The 21,318-nt window shown below is 47.2% G+C and overlaps 1 protein-coding gene across 3 annotated transcripts in view; it reads left to right on the top strand.

Moving 5' to 3' along the window:
• The window catches only part of FRY (FRY microtubule binding protein), a 304,066-nt gene that overhangs the window by 37,005 nt on the left and 245,743 nt on the right, over positions 1–21,318 (top strand). Inside the window, exon 1 of one of the 3 annotated variants that reach the window (XM_066583004.1) lies at positions 19,007–19,592. The exons of the other annotated variants lie outside the window; for them this stretch is intronic. Coding sequence (XP_066439101.1) covers positions 19,523–19,592 — 70 coding nt within the window. The 5' untranslated portion in view covers positions 19,007–19,522. Of the gene's footprint in view, positions 1–19,006; positions 19,593–21,318 lie in introns of those variants that run through there. 3 annotated transcript variants of the gene reach the window in all.

Genomic DNA, 21,318 nt, shown 5'->3' with positions numbered 1-21,318 from the left:
TATATGGCGTCTCTCTCTGCAGGGGGAGGAGGCTGGAAGAGCAGGGAGCAGTGCTCTGAGCTCCCGCCCCCTCTCTGCCTCCTCTCCACCCCCTGCACTATTTTCAATGAGGAGAGGTGGGACAGGGGTGGAGCTAATTCCTGGAACTTAGCCCCACCCCTGTTCCGCCTCCTCTCATTGCAAATAGTGCAGAATGGGGGGGGAGAGGGGATGGAGAGGAGGCGGGAGCTCAGAGCACTGCTCCTAGCTCTTCAAGCCTCCTCCCCCTGCAGAGAGAGACGCCGTATATCGGCTGGGCGTGAAAACCCAGCTGGTATACGGTTGTCTGAATGCACCCTTAAACACATGGGCATGTTTTAAGTCCTGTTATGCGGTTGTGAAAATATCAGCTGTAAAACAGGCTGAAACTAAACCATTGATTTCAATGGTTTCATTTTTACTATCGGGATTCTCGCGTGTTAATACATGACTTGCCCTATCTTTCTTGCACATGGGTCCTCCCCTATCTAGTAGAAAAACTTTCTTCCCATTTTTTAATTCAAACTAGTGCGGAGTTTGAATTGACAAACAAAAAACCTGGTTTATGCGCTAATACACTCTGTAGTGGCGAGCATATTAGCGCATGTACCCATCTGCTTTTACCCTTATTCTTATGGCAATTCCACATCATAATCCTCATTTTGGTGTGGATTTCCATAGTGCGTTGTGGAGAAATTCTGTTCCATGTGTAAGATCCTTAACCAGCATCCTGTGTAGCTCCTCAGCTCCCTCTAGTGGCGACTACAATCAGCAAGAATGTTTTCATTTAACGGGAGTTATATCCCCGAAAATGGAGGCTCTGACTGTTAAAAAAAAATGTATGGTAAAACCACTCAACAAAGAACATTGTATTTAAACTGCCATGATGTTAAAATGTGGAGATCTACTTTAAACATACGTGTACTTTCCTCTGCATAATACAGAACAGTGTTTTGCTTCTTCTTGCCGTCATTGTTTTTCAGGTTTTGCTATTGCATCGCAGAAATGTCATGCCACGCAGCCAATCGGCCTGAATAATAAGACAATAGTTATTTGAATTGGGAGGAAGGCCAAACACAACAAGCAGTTTCTTGCATTCATTTTTTTAATACCAAGATCTAAAGTTCTCCCCTGTCCACAGATTCCCAGGATACTCTGTTTGGGTCAATAGGCCTGTAATCAGGTTGGAGCACACTTTGTATTCCGAACGCATAAATGTGCTTGTACGAAACTGGCCTTCTAGTGGGGCTGTTCCGCCTTGAATCAGGATCTGTGCTAAATGAAACTATTTACTGTAATTCCTAATAATTGCACAGAAATCTGATAAAACGGGATCTGACGTGCATCCTGGTTCTTGCCAGCTCAGCAGTGGTTAAGGCACCAGACAGATTTGACAACCCTTGATATAAAGACTGGTTGTTAGTGAAACTGCTCAGCCAGTTACAGCTGTCTTAGGAATGCGTCCAAATGATGCCAAAAATGTGCTGTTATCACCATTGAATTTAATATTAGGAGAAAACAGGATAAGGGCAAACACTAATATAATGTACTGAGAAATATACCATATACTTTACACTGTAGGTATACAACCTGGCAGCAAAGTTGCTCTAACCCACAATAGGAGATTCTTCTGCACCGTCCAACTTGCATCACACTTGACTAATTGCTGTCTAGTTTCTGTAATGTGAAGTCTGCACACAGATGTAGTGTTTGGGGTTGTGTCGTACTTCTCACTAAGGGTAGGATCACACATTGCGGAGAAAATCGCCATCTATATGCTGATTTTGATGCCCAATTTGGTACAGATTTTCACTGTGGAATTCACTCATTGCATTCAGGGTTGTTTTTAAAGTTCATGTTGCCCTAGGTACTTCTAGTGATCACGCCTCTATTAGAGAGTCAGATTAAAGCACCTACCCATACATTTTAAATTGCTGTTGGCCAAATGGTTGTCAGACATGGAAACTGAACTTACTGCATAAATACAGTGCCAGAACCAACCTTGCTACAGAGATATCACAACAGAACCAATCATACTGCATGGATACGATGCCAAAACCAAACTTAAAACATAGACGCGGTAACATAGTATGTTAGGCCGAAAGGTGACAATGTCCATCTAGTTCAGCCTGTTTCTACCCCCCTTCTTGATCCAGAGGAAGGCAAAAAAACATCCAATGAGGCAAAAGCCAATTTAGCCCATTTGGGAAAAAATTTCTTCCCATAATGGCAGTCAGAATAATCCCTGGATCAATGTTTTCAAAGTTCCCACCAGACTCCAAGACCCGGATCAACAACCCCGCTGGTCACCTAATGTCTATATCCTGTAATATCGTAGCGCTCTAGAAAGGTATCTCTAGTCCCCTCTTAAACTCCTCTATGGATTTTGTCGTCACCACGTCCTCAGGCAGAATGTTTTGTGGCAAATAGGACTCTGTAATTAATAAATTCCACGGTGAAAATTCATGACATTTCCACTATAAATAGAGCATGATTCGGACATGACTATTTTTTGCTGCAAATTTTTTTTTAGTATTAACCCTTTGCAATCTAATTTTGGATTCAGGGGTTCCTAGGGGGCTTTCTCTTTCTGCCATTATACAATGGCGCTGTCTGCTGGCTAGAGCCAGTACTGCGGTATAGGACATGCTGGAGAGGCCCCCAACAACAGAGCGCCCAGTAATATACAGTAAGAATACCCTGCCGGACGTCTTCCAACATCGGAGCTGTACAGCCTTCATTCAGAATGTTTTTAGATGCCAGACAGTGGATTGGAAAGGGTTAAACCCCTATTCATTCTCATTGTACGGAACATTGCTGCAAAACCTCAGCCTGCATTCCCCAGCCAAAGTTATATACATGGCTACAGCAGCTGAATCTTTGCCATAAAGGAAAAGCTTGTTACATCTCCAACAGCCCATATTGGTATTGTAATGGGTATTATAACTAAGCAATGGCTTTTTATAACAAGCTGATACCAGTAGATGTGGACTTTTTATTAAAGAGAATGTGTCATGACTGGAGATGAGCGAGTATACTCCCTAAGGCACATTACTGGAGCGAGTAGTGCCTTAGCCGAGTATCTCCCCGCTCGTCCCTAAAGATTCGGGGGCCGGCGGGGAGCGGCGGGGGATCTCTCTCTCCCTCTCTCCCCCCCGCTCCCCACGGCAACTCACCTGTCACCCGTGCCGCCCCCCGAATCATTAGAGATGAGCGGGGAGATACTCGGCTAAGGCACTACTCGCTCGAGTAATGTGCCTTAGCGAGTATACTCGCTCATCTCTAGTCATGACCTATGATATAAATCATGTTTTTGTTGAACATATTTAAGAATTTTTGTTAGGTTATGCTTCACAGTTTTATTTTCAATGTCCTGATCTATGCGCTAAAAAATCCTGAAATCCTGCACTTTTTCCACTAACCAAGGAGCCTAATAATAGGCACTCTTCATCTGGGTTCCCACTGGGCGTAAATTCTGCAGAATGACCACAGTGGGACCGCACGGAAATCCCGCGAGATTTCCGCAGCAGAAATGCAGCTTTAAAACTCACGCCGTTCAGTGTGGGTTTTGAAGTGGCTTCGCCGCCTGTAGTGCGCTGCAGCCATCTCTCCCCATAGAGAAGAGAAATGGCCGCAGCGGAGACGGCGATACAATTGACATGTCGTGGCTTTGATTTCCACACGGCATGTCAGTTTCAGCGCGGAATAGCCGCAATGGCTTGTCCGCAGTATGTAGACCAGATGTTTGCAAATCTCGTCCACTTTGCTGTTTAATCCCGAGATTAAAATTGCAGGCGGAATTTCCGTGAAGAAAGTTCACATGGAAATCTTCCCAGTGGGAACCACTGGCGTACAGTGAGGGGAAGCAGCGGTCGCAACGGCGACCCGGCCCTTGAGTTGAGGGGGCCCAGGGGACCGGCGCTGTCGGCTGCATGATGGCTGAGAAGGGAGAGGGGAGGAGGGAGAGGAAAGAGACGGGAGGCAGCGCCGCAGGTCGACAAGAGCAGAGGGGAGGGCTGTTACACGTGGAGTCGGCAGCCAATTACAGGCTGCAGACTCCCACGGCGCTCGGCCCTCCCACTGATAGGCTGCAGCTGTGAGTGGTCACAGCTGCAGTCTATCAGTCTCTGCCGGCCAGCGATTACTAGGGGAGGGGTTAGTGCGGCTCTACTCACCTCCGGAGCGCTGGATGCGCAGCACCTGCAGGAGGACCTGTGGCTGCAGATCACATGACCAGGCTCTGGTCATGTGATCAAAAGACAGGGTACTTTCCATTACAGGCTGCCAAGAGACTGCTGCAGAGGTGAGTAGAGAAGGAATTGTAATTGTATATGTATAGCTGGTATAAGTTATACCAGCTGTATATATATAATTATATACAGGAGATACACAGGCTACACCAGCATGGGACATACCACTATATACAGGGGGATATACATTTACTGTATGTAGTGATATGTACCATGCTGGTGTAACCTGTGTATCTCCTGTATATAATTATATATGTGCAGCTGGTATAAGTTATACCTCTCCTGTATATAATTATATATGTACAGCTGGTATAGCCTGGGTATCTCCTGTATATAATTATATATGTACAGCTGGTATAGGTTATACCTCTCCTGTATATAATTATATATGTACAGCTGGTATAACCTGGGTATATACTGTATATACTTATATATGCACAGCTACTATAAGTTATACCTCTTCTGTATATAATTATATATGTACAGCTGGTATAGCCTGGGTATATACTGTATATAATTATATATCTACACCTGGTATAACCTGGGTATATACTGTATATTTAAACACTTTACACACAACTGAAAAACGCATCATAAACCCGCATGTATTGCTTGAATCCATGTGCGGTTTATAATACTGCATGCGGTTTTGGGATGTGATTTTAATTGTTGTTCAAAAATGCAACAAAATCCATGAACACAGACTGAGGCCGGCTGCACACAACTGGGTCGGATTCTGTATGTGTGAGCCCGCAGCGGAATCCAACCCTGTGCCCCGCTGGCATCCGCAGGTACCTGTAATTTCTTTCTTTTTCCTGTACTGCGGATGGTCCACAAGGCGAGCAGTCGGACCCACACTGTACAATTTTTTTTTTTTTCTTTTAATCACTGACTTTCAAGCGCCGTCGCTAGGCAATGACGTGGGTGCCTGTGACTTTTCCTCAATGTCAGGGCGGTGGGTCGCACTGCTTACATTGAGTTCAATGGAGGCCGTCCGTGCAGAATCTGCACTAAAATACAGCATGCTGTGATTTTTCATCCGTGAGCGGAAAACCACAATTGCTTTCCGCTCGTGTAGAGGAAAAAACGCTTTTCCATAGCATGCTATGGGCGGTACATGCTACGGAATCCGTGGGCGGATGCCCACTCCATATTCCACAATGCAAATCCAGCCGTGTGCAGCCAGCCTTAGGCTAATTTCACACGAGTGAGTCTGATATTGAGCCGTGAATGTTACCATGCAGGGCGGCGCTGGGTCCCGCGGCCGGCGCGCGCCGCTCCGAGGTCGGCTTCGGCGTCCCGGAGCGGTGCTGTCAGGGATCTCTCGGCGGCGTGGAGCAGCCAGCGTGCAGCAGCGTGGAGCAGCCAGCGTGCTGCGGCGTGGGCGTGTCCACCCGTAGGGTGCCGCCCGCTCTCATCCACCTCCCTTATGCAACAGTGGGAGAGTCGGCTCCTCCCACTCTCCGCCCCGGGGCAGAGGCTTTTAGTTTAAAGGCTGGCAGTGACCTGAACTCACTGCCAGTTATTGGTTCTGCTAGCCTCTAGTCAGGTCTATTCTAGTCTGTCCTAGTTGCTTGTCAGTATCTTTTCGTTTGCCTGAGAGCTACACCTCCAGCCTTGATTCACCTAGTAGTTTTGTTGGTCTGTTACACCTGCCTCTTCTGTCGGCACTCTGTCCCCTGTTAGTAGTTCCATCTAGGCAGTCGCCAGGTCCCTAGCCAGTGCAGGGACTGCCGCCCAGTTGTCCGCCTGGGGTTAGCCAGGGCCGAGGCAAGTAGGCAGGGACAGTGGGGTGCAGGAGATCAGGGCACCCCAACTGGCGCTCGGGGGGCAGAGTGCCGTAACATAATAACTGGCCCTTTAAAACCGTTTGTCATGGAGGCGATCAGTTCCCTCACGAACCAGCTGCAGGCCCTGGTGCCTGTGATCCAGGATTTATCCGCCCGCATGGTGGCCCAGGAGCAGCGGGGGGTGTCGCAGGGGTCGGACGCCTCAACCAGCCCCGAACCCAAGTGCCCTCTTCCCGAGGTGTTTTCTGGGGAGAGGAACAAGTTTTTTGTCTTCCGACAGGCGTGTCGCCTGTTTTTTCGCATGCGTCCCCGTTCTTCCGGGTCGGAGGCTCAGAGGGTCGGGCTGATAATGTCCCTGCTGCGGGGCTCGGCCCAGACATGGGCTTTCTCCATCCCCGAGGGTTCCTCCTGCCTGCAGTCCGTGGACTCCTTTTTTCAGGAACTCGGGGGTATCTTCGACGAACCGCACCGAGCGGGGTTGGCGGTTTCACGGTTGTTGGCGCTGCGGCAGGGGTCGTCGTGTGTGGAGGATTATTGCTCCAACTTCAGACGCTATGCGGGGGATACGACATGGAACGATAGCGCGCTGAAGGACGTTTTTCTGCAGGGCCTCTCGGACGCAGTTAAAGACCTGTTAATTTCCCATCCCGTTCCCGGGTCCTTAAGGGAGGCTATGGAGCTAGCGGTGAGGGCAGATAGGAGGCTCAGGTCTAGGAAGCAGGACAGGCAGACCCGTAGAGTCAGGGAGGTCAGTGGCCCTGGTCCCTCCTCCTCCTTACCAGTCTCTGCGCCCGAGCCGATGGAGGTGGACTCGCTGGACCCCAAAGAGCGACGCCGGATCCGTTTGTTGCATCGCCTCTGCCTCTACTGCGGGAAAGCTGGACATCGGGTGATAACCTGCCCACTGAGGTCTCAACGCCCGCAGCCGGAACCGGCGGAAAACTCTGAGTCCTAGGCGATTGCAGGGAGGATCACCTAGGACTTCAGGTACTTCCTAAACTTTTGGTACCGTGTCATGTGAGATTCTGGGATTTTTCCCGATCAGGGCGGGCGTTTATTGATTCCGGAGCAGCCGCTAACTTGATAAGTCTGGGTTTTGTCCGTTCTCTGATGGCGGAATTTGTGGCGTTGAAGACGCCAATTCATTTTACCAGCATTGATGCTACCCCTCTCTCTACAGGCTTGGTACGATGGAGGACCCCAAGGTTACAGTTCACGGTGGGGGTCCTCCACTCGGAAGAACTGTCTTTCTTGGTTATGGAAAAAATGTCGGTTGATGTGGTGCTTGGTATGCCCTGGTTGGCACTGCACAACCCCCAATTTGATTGGTCCACCCGGGAATTGACTCGTTGGGGGTCATCGTGTCACAATCACCTGTCTACCATAGCTGTGTGCTCCGCAGATACGGTGCTCATTCCGGAGTATTTGTCAGACTTTCAAGATGTATTCTCCAAACAACTGTCTAAGGCCCTGCCTCCTCATAGGGAGTGGGACTGTGGTATCGACCTGATTCCCAACGGTCCCATCCCTAAGGGAGCCATTTTCAATCTGTCAGGTCGTGAGCATGAAGCCCTCAAGTCCTATGTCTCGGAAGCTCTGGCCAACCGACATATCCGGCCGTCCAGGTCCCCTGCCGGGGCAGGTCTCTTCTTTGTAGAGAAGAAGGACGGGACACTAAGGCCTTGTGTGGATTATCGGGCCTTGAATAAAATCACTGTGAAGAACCAGTGCTCCTTGCCCCTAATTCCTGACTTGTTGAATCAGGTGGTAGGGGCTCACTGGTTCTCCAAACTGGACTTAAGGGGGGCTTACAATTTAATTCGCATCAGAGAGGGAGATGAATGGAAGACAGCGTTCAACACCCCGTTAGGACATTTTGAATGTCTGGTCATGCCTTTTGGACTCTGTAATGCCCCCGCTGTGTTTCAGGGTTTTATGAACGCAGTCTTCCACGACTTCCTGGGGGTATTTCTGGTCATCTATCTGGACGACATCCTGGTGTACTCACCTGACTGGGACTCACATGTGCGGCACCTGAGGTTGGTCCTGACCCGTTTGCGCGAGTATCAACTTTTTGTCAAATTAGAGAAATGTACATTTGGCTCTAAACAAGTATCCTTCCTGGGTTATGTAATCTCACCCACAGAGATTCAGATGGAGTCTGATAAAGTAGCAGCAATCTCCCAATGGGTCAGACCCGACAACCTCAAGGCTCTCCAGCGGTTCTTAGGTTTTGCAAATTTCTACCGCAAATTCATTAGAAATTACTCAGTTATTGCTCAACCTCTGACCGACCTGACTAAGAAGGGGGCTGACTTGGGTAAATGGTCGCCTGCAGCCCTTGAGGCCTTTAGCCGTCTAAAAAAGGCATTCACGACTGCCCCGGTGCTAATACAGCCGGACGCACGACTACCCTTTTTTATTGAGGTAGACGCGTCGGAAGTGGGGACAGGAGCAGTATTGTCGCAGGAAGTCAGTGGGAGGTCTGGCTATAGCCCATGTGCGTTCTTTTCGCGAAAGTTCAATTCAGCAGAGCGCAACTACGACGTGGGTAACCGTGAATTGTTGGCTATCAAATGGGCTCTGGAAGAGTGGCGACACCATCTTGAGGGTGCTAGACACCCAATTACCGTATATACTGATCACAAGAATCTGGTATATCTCGCCAATGCGAAAAGACTCACTGCTCGTCAAGCCAGGTGGGCGTTGTTCTTCGCCAGGTTTAACTTCGTCGTGACATATATCCCCGGAGAGAAGAACGTGAAGGCGGACGCCCTGTCACGGAGTTTCGGGGTACCAGACAGTGGGACCATGACTCCCGAGAATATCTTAGCCCCCGGCGTGGTGGTGGCAGCGTTAGAGTCTAACTTCGTCCCTCAACTACAGGATGCTCAGCAGGACGCTCCGTCAGGGGTGCCGGAGGGCAGATGGTTTGTGCCAGAGACCCTACGCCCTAGAGTCATGGATGAGTCCCACTCGTCGGCTCTCGCCGGGCATCCAGGGTTCCAGGGGACCCTGGAGCTTTGCTCCCGATACTTCTGGTGGCCAGGCATGTCTCAGGAGATCCGCAACTTTGTGAGGGGTTGCTCGGTCTGTGCTCGCAATAAGAGTCGGCGGCGTCCTCCGGAGGGTCCTCTGAGACCACTACCGGTTCCTTCCAGTCCCTGGTCTCACTTATCAGTAGATTTCATCACTGACCTACCAGAATCCCAGAAGTGCACCACTATCTTAGTGGTGGTCGACCGGTTCTCAAAGATGGCACATTTTGTGGCGTCAAAAAAGCTACCCTCGGCAAAAGAATTCGCCACGATTTTTGTAAAGGAAATAATTCGCCTACATGGGGTTCCCCAAAATATTGTATCTGATCGCGGGGTTCAGTTTGTGTCGCAGTTTTGGCGTGCCTTCTGCAGAAACCTGGGAACGTCGCTTTCCTTCTCGTCAGCGTTCCACCCGCAGACTAATGGTCAGACTGAGCGGAAGAACCAAGACTTAGTGCAATATTTACGGTTGTTTGCTAGCGAAAAGGCTTACCAGTGGGCAGAGTTCCTGCCGTTGGCAGAGTTTGCACTAAACAACCGCCTTTGTTCTTCTACTGGGGTGTCTCCATTTTTTAGTGTATACGGTCAGCATCCTCGCTTCCTTACAGCAATCCCTACTCCGTCGCTCTGTCCGGCAGCTGATGACGCCACAGATACGCTTCGGGGGGTATGGAAAGAGGTGCAGAGAAACTTGGAGGCAGCGGGGGCCCGTATGCAGTTGCGCAGTGGGAAGAGTTTGTCTGTGTCTGAACCTTACAGGGTGGGACAGAAGGTATACCTGTCTTCTAAAAATCTCAAATTGCGGGTCCCGTCCTTGAAGCTGGCGCCACGTTACGTGGGGCCGTTTGCCATCACACGTGTGGTGAACCCACTCGCCTACGAGCTGGGGTTGCCAGCCACATGGAGGGTTCACAGGGTATTCCATAAGTCGCTGCTGAAACCTTTTGTCCCTTCGGTGATACCCACCTCCGGTCCCCCTCCGCCCACCCTGGTCCGGGATGAAGTCGAATACGAGGTCCAGGAGATACTGGACTCTCGTCGGTGTTGAGGAATCCTACAATACTTGGTGGCCTGGAAGGGTTTTCCACCAGAAGATCATTCCTGGGTGGCCGCATGTGATGTTCATGCTCCCGTGTTGGTACGGCGGTTCCACCGTCGTTTTCCAGATAAGCCTGGTCGAGTTTCCGGGGGCCCGGAGGTCCCCCGTCAGAGGGGGGGTAATGTTAACATGCAGGGCGGCGCTGGGTCCCGCGGCCGGCGCGCGCCGCTCCGAGGTCGGCTTCGGCGTCCCGGAGCGGTGCTGTCAGGGATCTCTCGGCGGCGTGGAGCAGCCAGCGTGCAGCAGCATGGAGCAGCCAGCGTGCTGCGGCGTGGGCGTGTCCGCCCGTAGGGTGCCGCCCGCTCTCATCCACCTCCCTTATGCAACAGTGGGAGAGTCGGCTCCTCCCACTCTCCGCCCCGGGGCGGAGGCTTTTAGTTTAAAGGCTGGCAGTGACCTGAACTCACTGCCAGTTATTGGTTCTGCTAGCCTCTAGTCAGGTCTATTCTAGTCTGTCCTAGTTGCTTGTCAGTATCTTTTCGTTTGCCTGAGAGCTACACCTCCAGCCTTGATTCACCTAGTAGTTTTGTTGGTCTGTTACACCTGCCTCTTCTGTCGGCACTCTGTCCCCTGTTAGTAGTTCCATCTAGGCAGTCGCCAGGTCCCTAGCCAGTGCAGGGACTGCCGCCCAGTTGTCCGCCTGGGGTTAGCCAGGGCCGAGGCAAGTAGGCAGGGACAGTGGGGTGCAGGAGATCAGGGCACCCCAACTGGCGCTCGGGGGGCAGAGTGCCGTAACAGTGAAACTCTGCCCCCTATCACACTCGCCAACGTGTGCAGTTCCCACAGATGTGAGGGGTTGTTGTGTTACAACCAGCTCACATCACATCATCGTATTCTCGTGCGATGCAGAGAAAAAAGAAAACATCGCTCCCGTGTATGATCGCATTCAAAACAATGGAGTTCATATTCATGTGCGATTTGTACGTCTTGCAATGCACAAATATCGCGCAATTTTCGCGGCCGTCTGAAAGCAGCCTAAGACATTACCAACAGATTAGTCAGGGAAAGGAGTCCTGATGAGAAGGCTTACGCCAAGGGGCTAGATCATGTTTGTAAATTAGCACGGTTTAGGTATAGGTACGGGTACAGATGGAGGGGGGCCCAGCTGAACTTTTGCACCTGGGCCCCTTAGCCTTTAGGTACGCCCCTGGTGGGAACCCAGCCTTCTTGTTCTGTGGAGAAAACTTTTCAGCAGTCACCTTTCATTGTAATGTTGCCTGTTATGATAATGAGATAACACCTATATATAGATAACACAGGATCCACCCTTCACAATAGATGGTTATCACAGCTCCCTTCCCCCCTCCCTGCACAATGACCTCTGCATAGGTCACAAAGCATGCCCACAACACTATGCTGCAGAAGTCATTGGTCTCACCCCCCCCCCCCCCCCCAAAACCCCTGTGCATTGGGTGAAGGGCCCATGAGGCTGCTGTAGGCCATCTCTAAATGCTGTTCTTAACTCCTTGCATTCTAACGCCCAAGACGTGAGCACTAATGCTAGGAGAATGGGTGGTGATGATACAGCTTCTGGCAGGCGGCAAGGATCATGGGACTGTAGTGCGGCATCACTTGGCTGAGAATGGATAAGTACCTTTTTTGTTTTATTGTTTTAACTAAGTTTCCTCAAAATTTTAAAAAGTCAGTTTGTAACTGGGCAACCCCTTTAACTGCAGCTCAGGCAAGATGGCCACTCCTATAGTATGTACAGACAATAGAATTAAAAAATCTACAGTCAAAGTAAAATCCTATTTAAAAAAATTAAATGCTTCCTATCTGTTGTTACTAAGAAAAAAACAAAAAACAAATGTAGGAGGTACAATCTGGATTTTCAGACCTTTTAGAGTTATTCCCTTCTGAGCCTTTTTTGGAGGCCATATCCAACCGTGTATCTGAATGTTGAGGCAGCCAGTCTGGCCTTGCAGAACAGCGTCCCTGTGGAAATGCCATTAAAGGAGATGTCCCGAGGCAGCAAGTGGGGTTATACACTTCTGTATGGCCATAATAATGCACTTTGTAATATACATTGTGCATTAATTATGAGCCATACAGAAGTTATAAAAAGTTTTTTACTTACCTGCTCCGTTGCTAGCGTCCTGGTCTCCATGGTGCCGACTAATTTTTGGCCTCCGATGGCCAAATTAGCCGCGCTTGCGCAGTCCGGGTCTTCTGCTGTTCTCTATGGGGCTCCGTGTAGCTCCGTGTAGCTCCGCCCCGTCACGTGCCGATTCCAGCCAATCAGGAGGCTGGAATCGGCAGTGGACCGCACAGAAGAGCTGCGGTCCACGAAGATAGAGGATCCCGGCGGCCATCTTCAGCGGTAAGTATTGAAGTCACCGGACCGCCGGGATTCAGGTAAGCGCTGTGCGGGTGGTTTTTTTAACCCCTGCATCGGGGTTGTCTCGCGCCGAACGGGGGGGGGGTTTAAAAAAAAAAAAACCCGTTTCGGCGCGGGACATCTCCTTTAATGTCTCAGTTGGGAATACTTTAAGTCTACTATCCGATCATTTCCTATATCTTCCATATGTATCAATTCTACATTCCCTGATGAGCCGTTTCATTGGCTGAGATATAACATGTTAAAGATTCTTAATACCATTATGTGAGGTCAATGTTCCTTTTGGCCATTAAAGCATCTCTAGAGATTGCCATAATGACGGTTGGCATTTGACTATCAGACCTCGACCACTTTTGTACTGTTCACTTGTGGTCACCTCCTCCTGAACTAAAGTTCATCCACATGTTAATCCATGGCTGGTTGATCATTAGGGAGATCATATTAGCAGTCAGTCATGGACTTCTTAAAAAATGAAATATGCTGCCGGCCTGAAGAACAACATGAGATACGTGGCTGTACTTTAAATCTGTTCTGTTACCCAAGACATCAGTTGACATTACTCTACATGGAGGGCATGGTTGAATAGACAGTCAGGACTAGACTTGTGTGATGTGTTTTCTAGTACAGAGGGATGTGCCGTGTACCGGAGTATCCTGGCCGACTCTTCAGTAATCGCCGTTTGAAGCCTTTAAAGCCGCTTTGCATTCTTAGAACTTGTTCAACCATCATGTAATCTTCAGAAATTCTTAAATCAAGAGGAGTCGTGCTTTATTGTGTTAAGCGTCTCTTATCTGATTTTCATTTTTTTTCTTTCTCTGATAATCTACTGATTCGATATTAAAGTTGTTCTTCTGAAAAAAAAAATCTAAGAAATGAAAGATTTTGATGTCACGTAGTCTTCTAAGGAACACGCGATCTTTAAGTTATATTGTACTAGGGGAAAAAAGATTGTAAATAGTTTTTTTTAATTAGAGTGCAGTAGCAACTTTATTCTAATACTATATATCAGAAAACTGCTTAAACTGTAACTCCGTAAAATAATGTCATTGTCAGAATTGTTGTATTTGGTTTTAGGAGTGTTCTGGTAATGCACATGACCATCATATGGCTCCGTTTTGCATGGAGCTGTATTGGCGTTGCCATAGAGTCGCTTAGAGGTTTTTACTGTACTGCCTCTGATTTCATGCATAAAAACTGCGGCATGCACTAGAAATGTAGCAAAATTTAACTAGAGAAATGACACATTAAGCATTTCCTGGCCACAAAATGTTAATATATATCATGCAGTCAATAAAAGTGTATGGCTCAGGCTTCTTTCACATTGGCTGGCATTTTCACAGCCGGCCAATATGCACTGTGATCTGATGCATTGGATTCCAATGCATTAGATCACATGGCCGTATTCCTGAGACGTAAAAGCGCCCGGCAAGGCCAATACATTGGGCCCAAAACATAGTCCTGGAACTATCTTTTGGGCCGGAATACGTCTGCTGCTGCATGGGCTCCTATGGGAGCCCATAGCAGCGGCCGTAGGTGGGAGGGAGTTTAGCTGCGTGGCTGCTAAACTCCCTACCTCTGCTCTCCTCCCCCCTTGCAGGCACACCTCTTGACTTCTCCCCGCTCATTCTGTACAATGGAAGGGGGCGGTGCAAGGGTGGAGCTAAGCCACCACCCTCTCCCCGCCCCTGGTCCATAGCCATCAATGGGAGGAGATGTTGCTTGGCTCCGCCCCCTCTCCCATTGCAAAGAATGAGCGGGAAGGAGATGAGAGGTGAGCCTGCGATGGGGAGGGAGGGGAAATAGGTGATGGCATGGTGAGCTCGGTGCATATGCACCGGGCCCCATGCCATGTGAACGGGCGCACAAATTGATTTGTGTGCCTGTTCACGAGCTTCTACGCCCCAGATGGAAGCGTATATTGGCTGGCCGTGAAAACGTCGACCAATATGCACTCGTGTGAAAGAAGCCTCAGGAGCAGAGTCCACTTCATACCTGGAGGCTATCATCTGTTTCTCATAGCTAACAATTGGAGTTAGCTCCAATCACAGCATCCAATCTCTCTACTTAATAATTATGTTTTTCACTACTTATTATATGGTACATTCAATTGTGCCATTAAAAAATACAACTTGTCCCACAAATAGCGAGCCATCATACTGCCATAGCGAAATAAAGATAAAACTGTCATGGCTCTTGGAAGGCAGAGATGAAAAGAACAAAAAGAAAATCTTTGGTCTTGGAAGGACTAAGATAACTTTGTTTACTATTTTAATTGCTTTTCAATGGTTTTTGTTGTATTAAGATAAAAGGGCATAAGATAAGATAACCTTTCCCTGGAAAGTTATCACAGTCAATTTAAAGTTTGCTACATGTGTATGTACTGCGTATTTTCCCCTAGAAACACCGGAGAGTACCTTCATGACACGACATACAATACTGCATGTCCTATTACACATCCATGCCACACAAATTAGTAATACAGTTGCATACATGAGGTATATTACTTCATTTGTGCCCATTCACACTGCCATATTCAAAATGTAGATTGCAGTCAACATGTTGCCATATGCTACTGTGTGCATGAGAATTACGAGGGGCTGCTGATAAGTCTTTGTCTTTACCCAGAAAGAAACAAGATAGGAAGATGAAACTTTACATTTCTTCCACATACTCTCCACTGATGTCAACACACTTCTTACATCGGTATTCCGAGTTCTGTAAGCCTTGCAAAAACGAAGGATTTCGGTTGTGCCTCAAACCAGTCATCCGTAGCAGCCATGGCCTCAGAAATGGTGTGAAATGTGGTACCCTTGAGGTGTTTCTTCAGGTTTGGAAACAGATGATAGTCGGAGGGAGCTAGATATGGTGAATAAGGTGGGTGGTCAACCAGCTGGAAGCCTAGCTCCACCAGTTTTGCCATGGTCGATTGTGCAGTGTGAGCAGAGGCGTTGTCTTGCAGGAACAAGATTCCTTTGGACAGCTTGCTGTGCCTTTTGGCCTTCGGAGCTGCTTTCAATTGGTCCAAAGGTTCAATGTAATACCTTGCATTGATGGTGGAACCATTTTGAAGGTAGTCTACTAGCAGCACGCCCTTCTTATCCCAGAACACAGACGCCATCACCTTAGTGGCTGATTTTTGCCCCCTGAACTTCTTTGGGCGAGGAGAACCACTGTGCCTCCACTCTTTTGACTGCTCCTTGGTTTCAGGGTCATACAAATAAATCCATAGTGACCAGTCCATCCAGGAATTTCTTATCAGTCCAGAAACGTTGACAAATGGACCGGGAAGTTTTCACTCGCATGCTTTTCTGATCTGTTGTCAAACATTTGGGGACCCACTTTGCAGATAGCTTCTTCATGTTCAAATGTTCATGGATAATGACACAAACACGTTCACGAGAAATCCCCATGATGTCTGCTTTTCCTTTAACTGAAATTGGCCGATTCTCCAGTATGAGGTTGTGCACGGCATCGACGATCTCCGGAACAGCAACCTCTCTCGGTCGTCCAGGAAGTTCATCATCATTGGTGCTGAAGTGGCCCGTTTTAAATTTGGCAACCCAGTTCATAACTGTAGAATATGAAGGGCATTGAACCCCCAATGTCTGCGACATATCACCATGAATATCCTTCGCGGACTTTCCTTGCAGAAACAAGAATTTTATCCCTCCTCTTATTTGCGGTGAATATCGCATTAGACTCCACCATTTTCTTTTCCTGCGTCCCTAGATCACTGTTGCCATGAGCTACAAACACAACATTTTGAAAACATATATTAGACACATAAGGCTTTCATGTGATGTAACATTCGTTACCATAGAAACAAAAAACGAACTCAAAGCCAAAGACTTACCAGCAGCCCCTCTCGTAAAAGTGCCGATACACCTTTAATACTTGTCAGTCAAAAGTTCTTTTGTCTGCCAACTATTTTTTTCGTCTTTGCCAAACACAAGAACATTTGGTTTGAGAGAGCACTCTTGAGCTTTGCATGGGGAGAATGAGGTAAGCCACTGCCAGACAACTCTAATAGCGGCTTATCTCCCGGGAAATCAAAAGGATTGGGCGCTGAAATTCAGAGCATCCGATCCTTCTTTCCCTTGTCACCATCTGTCATGGTAACGTTAAGAGCCCCCCCCCCCCCATACACAGGTGGGAGTCATCTGGCCCCTGCTGAAATTGGTTCGGACAACCTCGACTCTGTATATAGGGGCCTTTAAAGCTTTATTCATTTATTTATGCCAGTTAGTGAATTAGTTCCCTTTGATTTTAAAGCAATTATTTAGTTTCAAACAAAGTTCTGTCCCAAGAGGGGGGTATGTTAGCTACACTTGTTCTTCTTCTCTGACATCCCTCCAATCCGCTGGTTCCAGGTCCCATTTTTGGCATTCAAGATGGTTGGCACAATCCATAGACTACCTAATCCTCATAGTACATTAGTAGTGTTAGCCTACCAATGCGCACTATACTTGCTCGGATTGGCCAGCAATGCTCAGGTGATCAGCACTGGCCAATCAGAGAGCAGTGCACAGTGTGAGGTTATCAATAGCTAATCGACTGGGGTCTGTTGCTCATGATCCTTTCCAATCAGCTGATTGAAGAGGATACTTTGCTCGGGTGAGTTGATTGGCCTTCTCTGGCCTGTGTTGTCACGTTCATTGGTCACGTGGCCTGTTAGCAACTAGTGAAAGGGACTGGACTGCAATACCAGGCACACTCACTATATGATGTAGGGCGCTGTGCCTGGTTGAGACTGAAGTGACAACAGCAAACATCGCAGTGCCACTATCACTTCAATCAGCTGATCGGATGGATCTTTCCACTCATTAAGCTGACTTCCTACATAGCGTGTTTGTGAAAAACGTGTTTTCATGGGTTTTTTGATTATGTTTTTATGCTCAAAAATGTTATGGCTAGATGTTAAAATGACGCAAGGGGGTATGCGGCATGTTCCCTACACTTGTTTTTCTCTACCATCTGTCTGATCTGCCAGTTTTGGGTCCCTTTTTTAGCAGTCCAAGATGGTAATCTTCAGACTACCTAATCGTCATAGTGCTTTCGTAGTGTTAGACTACCAATGCTCTACACCAGAGGCGTAACTTGAAGCTCCTGGGCCCCAATGCAAAACCTGTAACAGGGCCCCCAACTATAATGCTTTATTCATAGTACTGGGCTCCCTATATAGAGAAGAAAGGCCTTATGGGCCCCCTAAGGCTCCTGGGCCCGGGTGCAACCGCATCCCCTGCATCCTCTATAGTTACGCCAGTGCTGCTCACATGACCAGCATTAGCCAGATAGAAAATTGCCGCGGCCATCTTGAAAACCAAGGCCTGAAGCGGTGGATTGGACAGACAGCAGAGAAGAACAAGTGCAGGTAATATGCCCCCAACCCCTCTGGTCCCAGCACAGAATATTGTCCAGAGACTGCAGGGTATCTTTAAATTAAATTGGGTATGATACACTACATACAAGCGTATTGGTTTGTAGCATTTTTTTTTGCTTTAGTGGCTTCTCTATCAAAATGCAGCACGTTGTGGATATGCCATTTTTCCTATGGACTTCTCTATAGCACTTGAAGAATAGGAAGAACACACATATAGAAAATGACACAAATCCGCACGTCTTAAAGAGATTCTGCATTGTCCCTATGCCCAATTATAGCATACAGACATCCTAGAGGGGTTGTCTGGCTTGAGACATCCTCTAATAGCTAGAATGAAGAGTGGCACCCACTTTGGAGAACTCCATGAACCATGTTTTATATGATCACCAACCCATTTCAATGGGCGCCATGTAATACCGCATTTCCTCGTCGCTGCCCACAGTTTGCCCAGGTGATAGCCGCAGGTTGCTGGGCATTTTAGCTGGACAACCCCTCCAAGGCCATTTTACAACTTTCTTAGTGACATCCAGCTCCCAAAGGTGCTATGGTGGATAATTCTCCCATTATAACTATTATATTCGTGCCTGTATTGAATATTTGCATATTCAAATGATCCTTGGGCGATTAATTTGTCACTTGCACTGGGCAATTATTGTCACTAATCCTTCATATTGCAAAAATAATTGCCAGTTGTAATTGTATATGATTTCTTCCATACTGTATATTTTATCTGGCACCTTTTTGTGCTACTGTATCCACTAAGGAATGAATCCCAGGGCTTGCCCTGATCCATCATTATTAGACATGTAGACATAGCAATGAGTCAGGAAATGAAGAGTTTATTTAGTATAAGGTGGGCAGCAATGAGCATGGCTGGCAGAGAGGAGTTTATCAGCCCCTGGAACATGTAATGTGTTTACAGTAGCTGGCAAATGAGAGCACAAAGCCAAGTGCTTCCCTTCTGCGACTGTGCTGACTGCTGCTGCTGGCTGTATATGGACGTCACTGGCAGCAGATCTATGGGTGCAGCTACCGCAGCATGATGCAGTCTGGGGAGGACAGGATGACAGCAGGGGGATCCTGGGCTGCAGAGCTTGCAATTTTAGTCCCCAGAGCAGCAGAGAAGCTGTGATATCCTTGCAAAACAGGCTCCCTGCGTCTTCTGGAGGAGGTGCATACACATGCAGCCTATCTGCCTGCCAGCCCCCAGTGCAATAGGATTTAAGCAAGACACAGGCAGCTCCAAGAGGCTGCAGGAGCCATTCTCAGCAATGTGCATGTAGACAAGAGCTGCATACATGGAACAAAAGGTGTCTGAGAAGTGTTCACCCTCTGTATACCCTGCAATGCCAACCTCATCATCATAGCAGCAACCACATAGTCTGCAGTGAAGGATAAGCATCATCATCATCATCACAGGCTGAAGGAGGAGACACTGGAAGAAGCATCTCATGTCTTTTTAATGAGGGCTCTACCTAGCAGGAAGAGGTGAAGCCCATCTGCAGACTTCATTTCCTTTACTGACCTCTAGTTTGGTGTCAGTCACCTCCTCATATATCTGTACCTGCTTAGAGGGAGGTGCAGAGAAGCCTTCCTGCATAGAGAAGACATGGCCAGCCAACAGGACTCAGGGTTCTTTGAGATCAGTATCAAGTATTTGCTGAAATCCTGGAGTAATAGTGAGTATTAACCCTTTAGATTCTATGCTATCAATTGTTTCCATAGGTGTATATTGGGTAATAGGATGTACTGTATGCACTGTGATTCAATCTGCTGTGTCAGGCTGGGGGGATGAAACCAGCCTATAAACATAGTGTATTATGTAAACATGAGTGATACATTGTACAGTATTTGTGTGCATGTTTGTATATTTTTTTTGTATTTGTGTTATATTACATAGTGTATATTTTCTTATGCTATACATTGTTTCTGGAAGGGAGGGGTGTCATAATTAATGCAAAGTTATTTTTAGCATTGTGTTAACTTATTAAAAATGCTTGGGTGTGGTGCAGTTGCTGAACACTTTTTATAATGCCCAGTAATATTTAATAGTCTGCAGGGACAGTGTGCAGGGCCAAGGGTGGAAGCTTCCCTGGATATTGCTCACTTGTAACAATCCCTTCATTTGTGTTGTTAGGAGGTACTATATGTATCCAGATTGTAGAATGTAAGATGCTGGAAAATACATAGTAGCAGAAAACCTGCTGGGAACTTCAAAAACAAATCAGACCAATGATGAGGAGAGGGGAGACATCAAAGTGATGGGTTCTGCTGGCTTATAGGTAAACAGACATGATCAGGGATAATGCACTGTTCTTATGATTAATATCCACATCTCTTGTAGTGACATTTACTGGCGGAATATAACCACCCTACTTATTCTGTTTGTATTCATAGTCTTTTAGGTCTATTTTTTTATTTCGTGCTCTTACCTCTTTTTGTACTAAAAATTCAATAATACAATTAATTCAGCCTAATGTTTACAGTTTTTGAATAAAAGGAATTATAGTCAGGAGAGCATTCTCCTAATTTAGCTGTATGGGGCAGTGCGGGAATTGCATCTCAGGAGCTCGTTGGCACAAAATGTCCCTAGAACATTCTGATCCACAAGTTTAACATAACAGAGAGGGTCTGAACTTGTACCAGTGATGCCAAGTTACTCAATAGTAAGTATAGTCATACAACATAGAGCTATAATGCTTGTGAGTGTATATAAGTATTGAATGAAAACTCCATTAACTCCTGTACTGGACATGCCTGTCCTTGAGGAATAGTTCGAGAAAAGGGGTGGAACATATCTTACTAGGTGCCTAGTCGAAATAGTAGGGGTTGATTATTTTAGTGGAAAGGCTAATAAGGTGCTGCCAGGCCAGAAACTGCCACCGTGTATAACAGAGCGTGATAGTGCAGATTGCAGGGAACTGGATGAAGGGCCATAGGCACAACCCTTATTACAGAAGGCTCAATTAAGATTGGGGATTAACCCGATTTCTCTTTATTTATTGATTTATTAACAGTGCATTTTAGGCGTTTCACGAATTCAACCCCTTCCTCAGAAATGGCTGGTTGGAGCGCACATACATACAGAAATATATAAAGAATCAAAAAAGAAAAGGATATGGAAAAAAGAGGAATAAAGGAGGAAAACAAACACGAGGAAGATCCGGTCACTAAAAAAGAAAGCACCAAAAAAATCATACATTGATGTATATAAATAAATTTAGTAAATAATTAAAAATTAAACATATACATGGCTCAAAATACTGACTCGAAGAAGAGTCATTGTCCTTTTTCGCAAGGTTGTCCATAGACACAGACCTCTGGTGCATAATGGACAATTTGGCCCTGCTCAGAGTGATGACCTTCAGGTCTTTGATGTTTCAGGCAAATGCAAATAAATTTTTA

The sequence above is a fragment of the Eleutherodactylus coqui genome, chromosome 1, assembly GCF_035609145.1.
Source record: "Eleutherodactylus coqui strain aEleCoq1 chromosome 1, aEleCoq1.hap1, whole genome shotgun sequence".
Classification (NCBI taxonomy): Eukaryota; Metazoa; Chordata; class Amphibia; order Anura; family Eleutherodactylidae; genus Eleutherodactylus; species Eleutherodactylus coqui.
The sequence above is the reverse complement of the archived record's forward strand: the minus strand, read 5'-3'. Positions and strand labels throughout refer to the sequence as shown.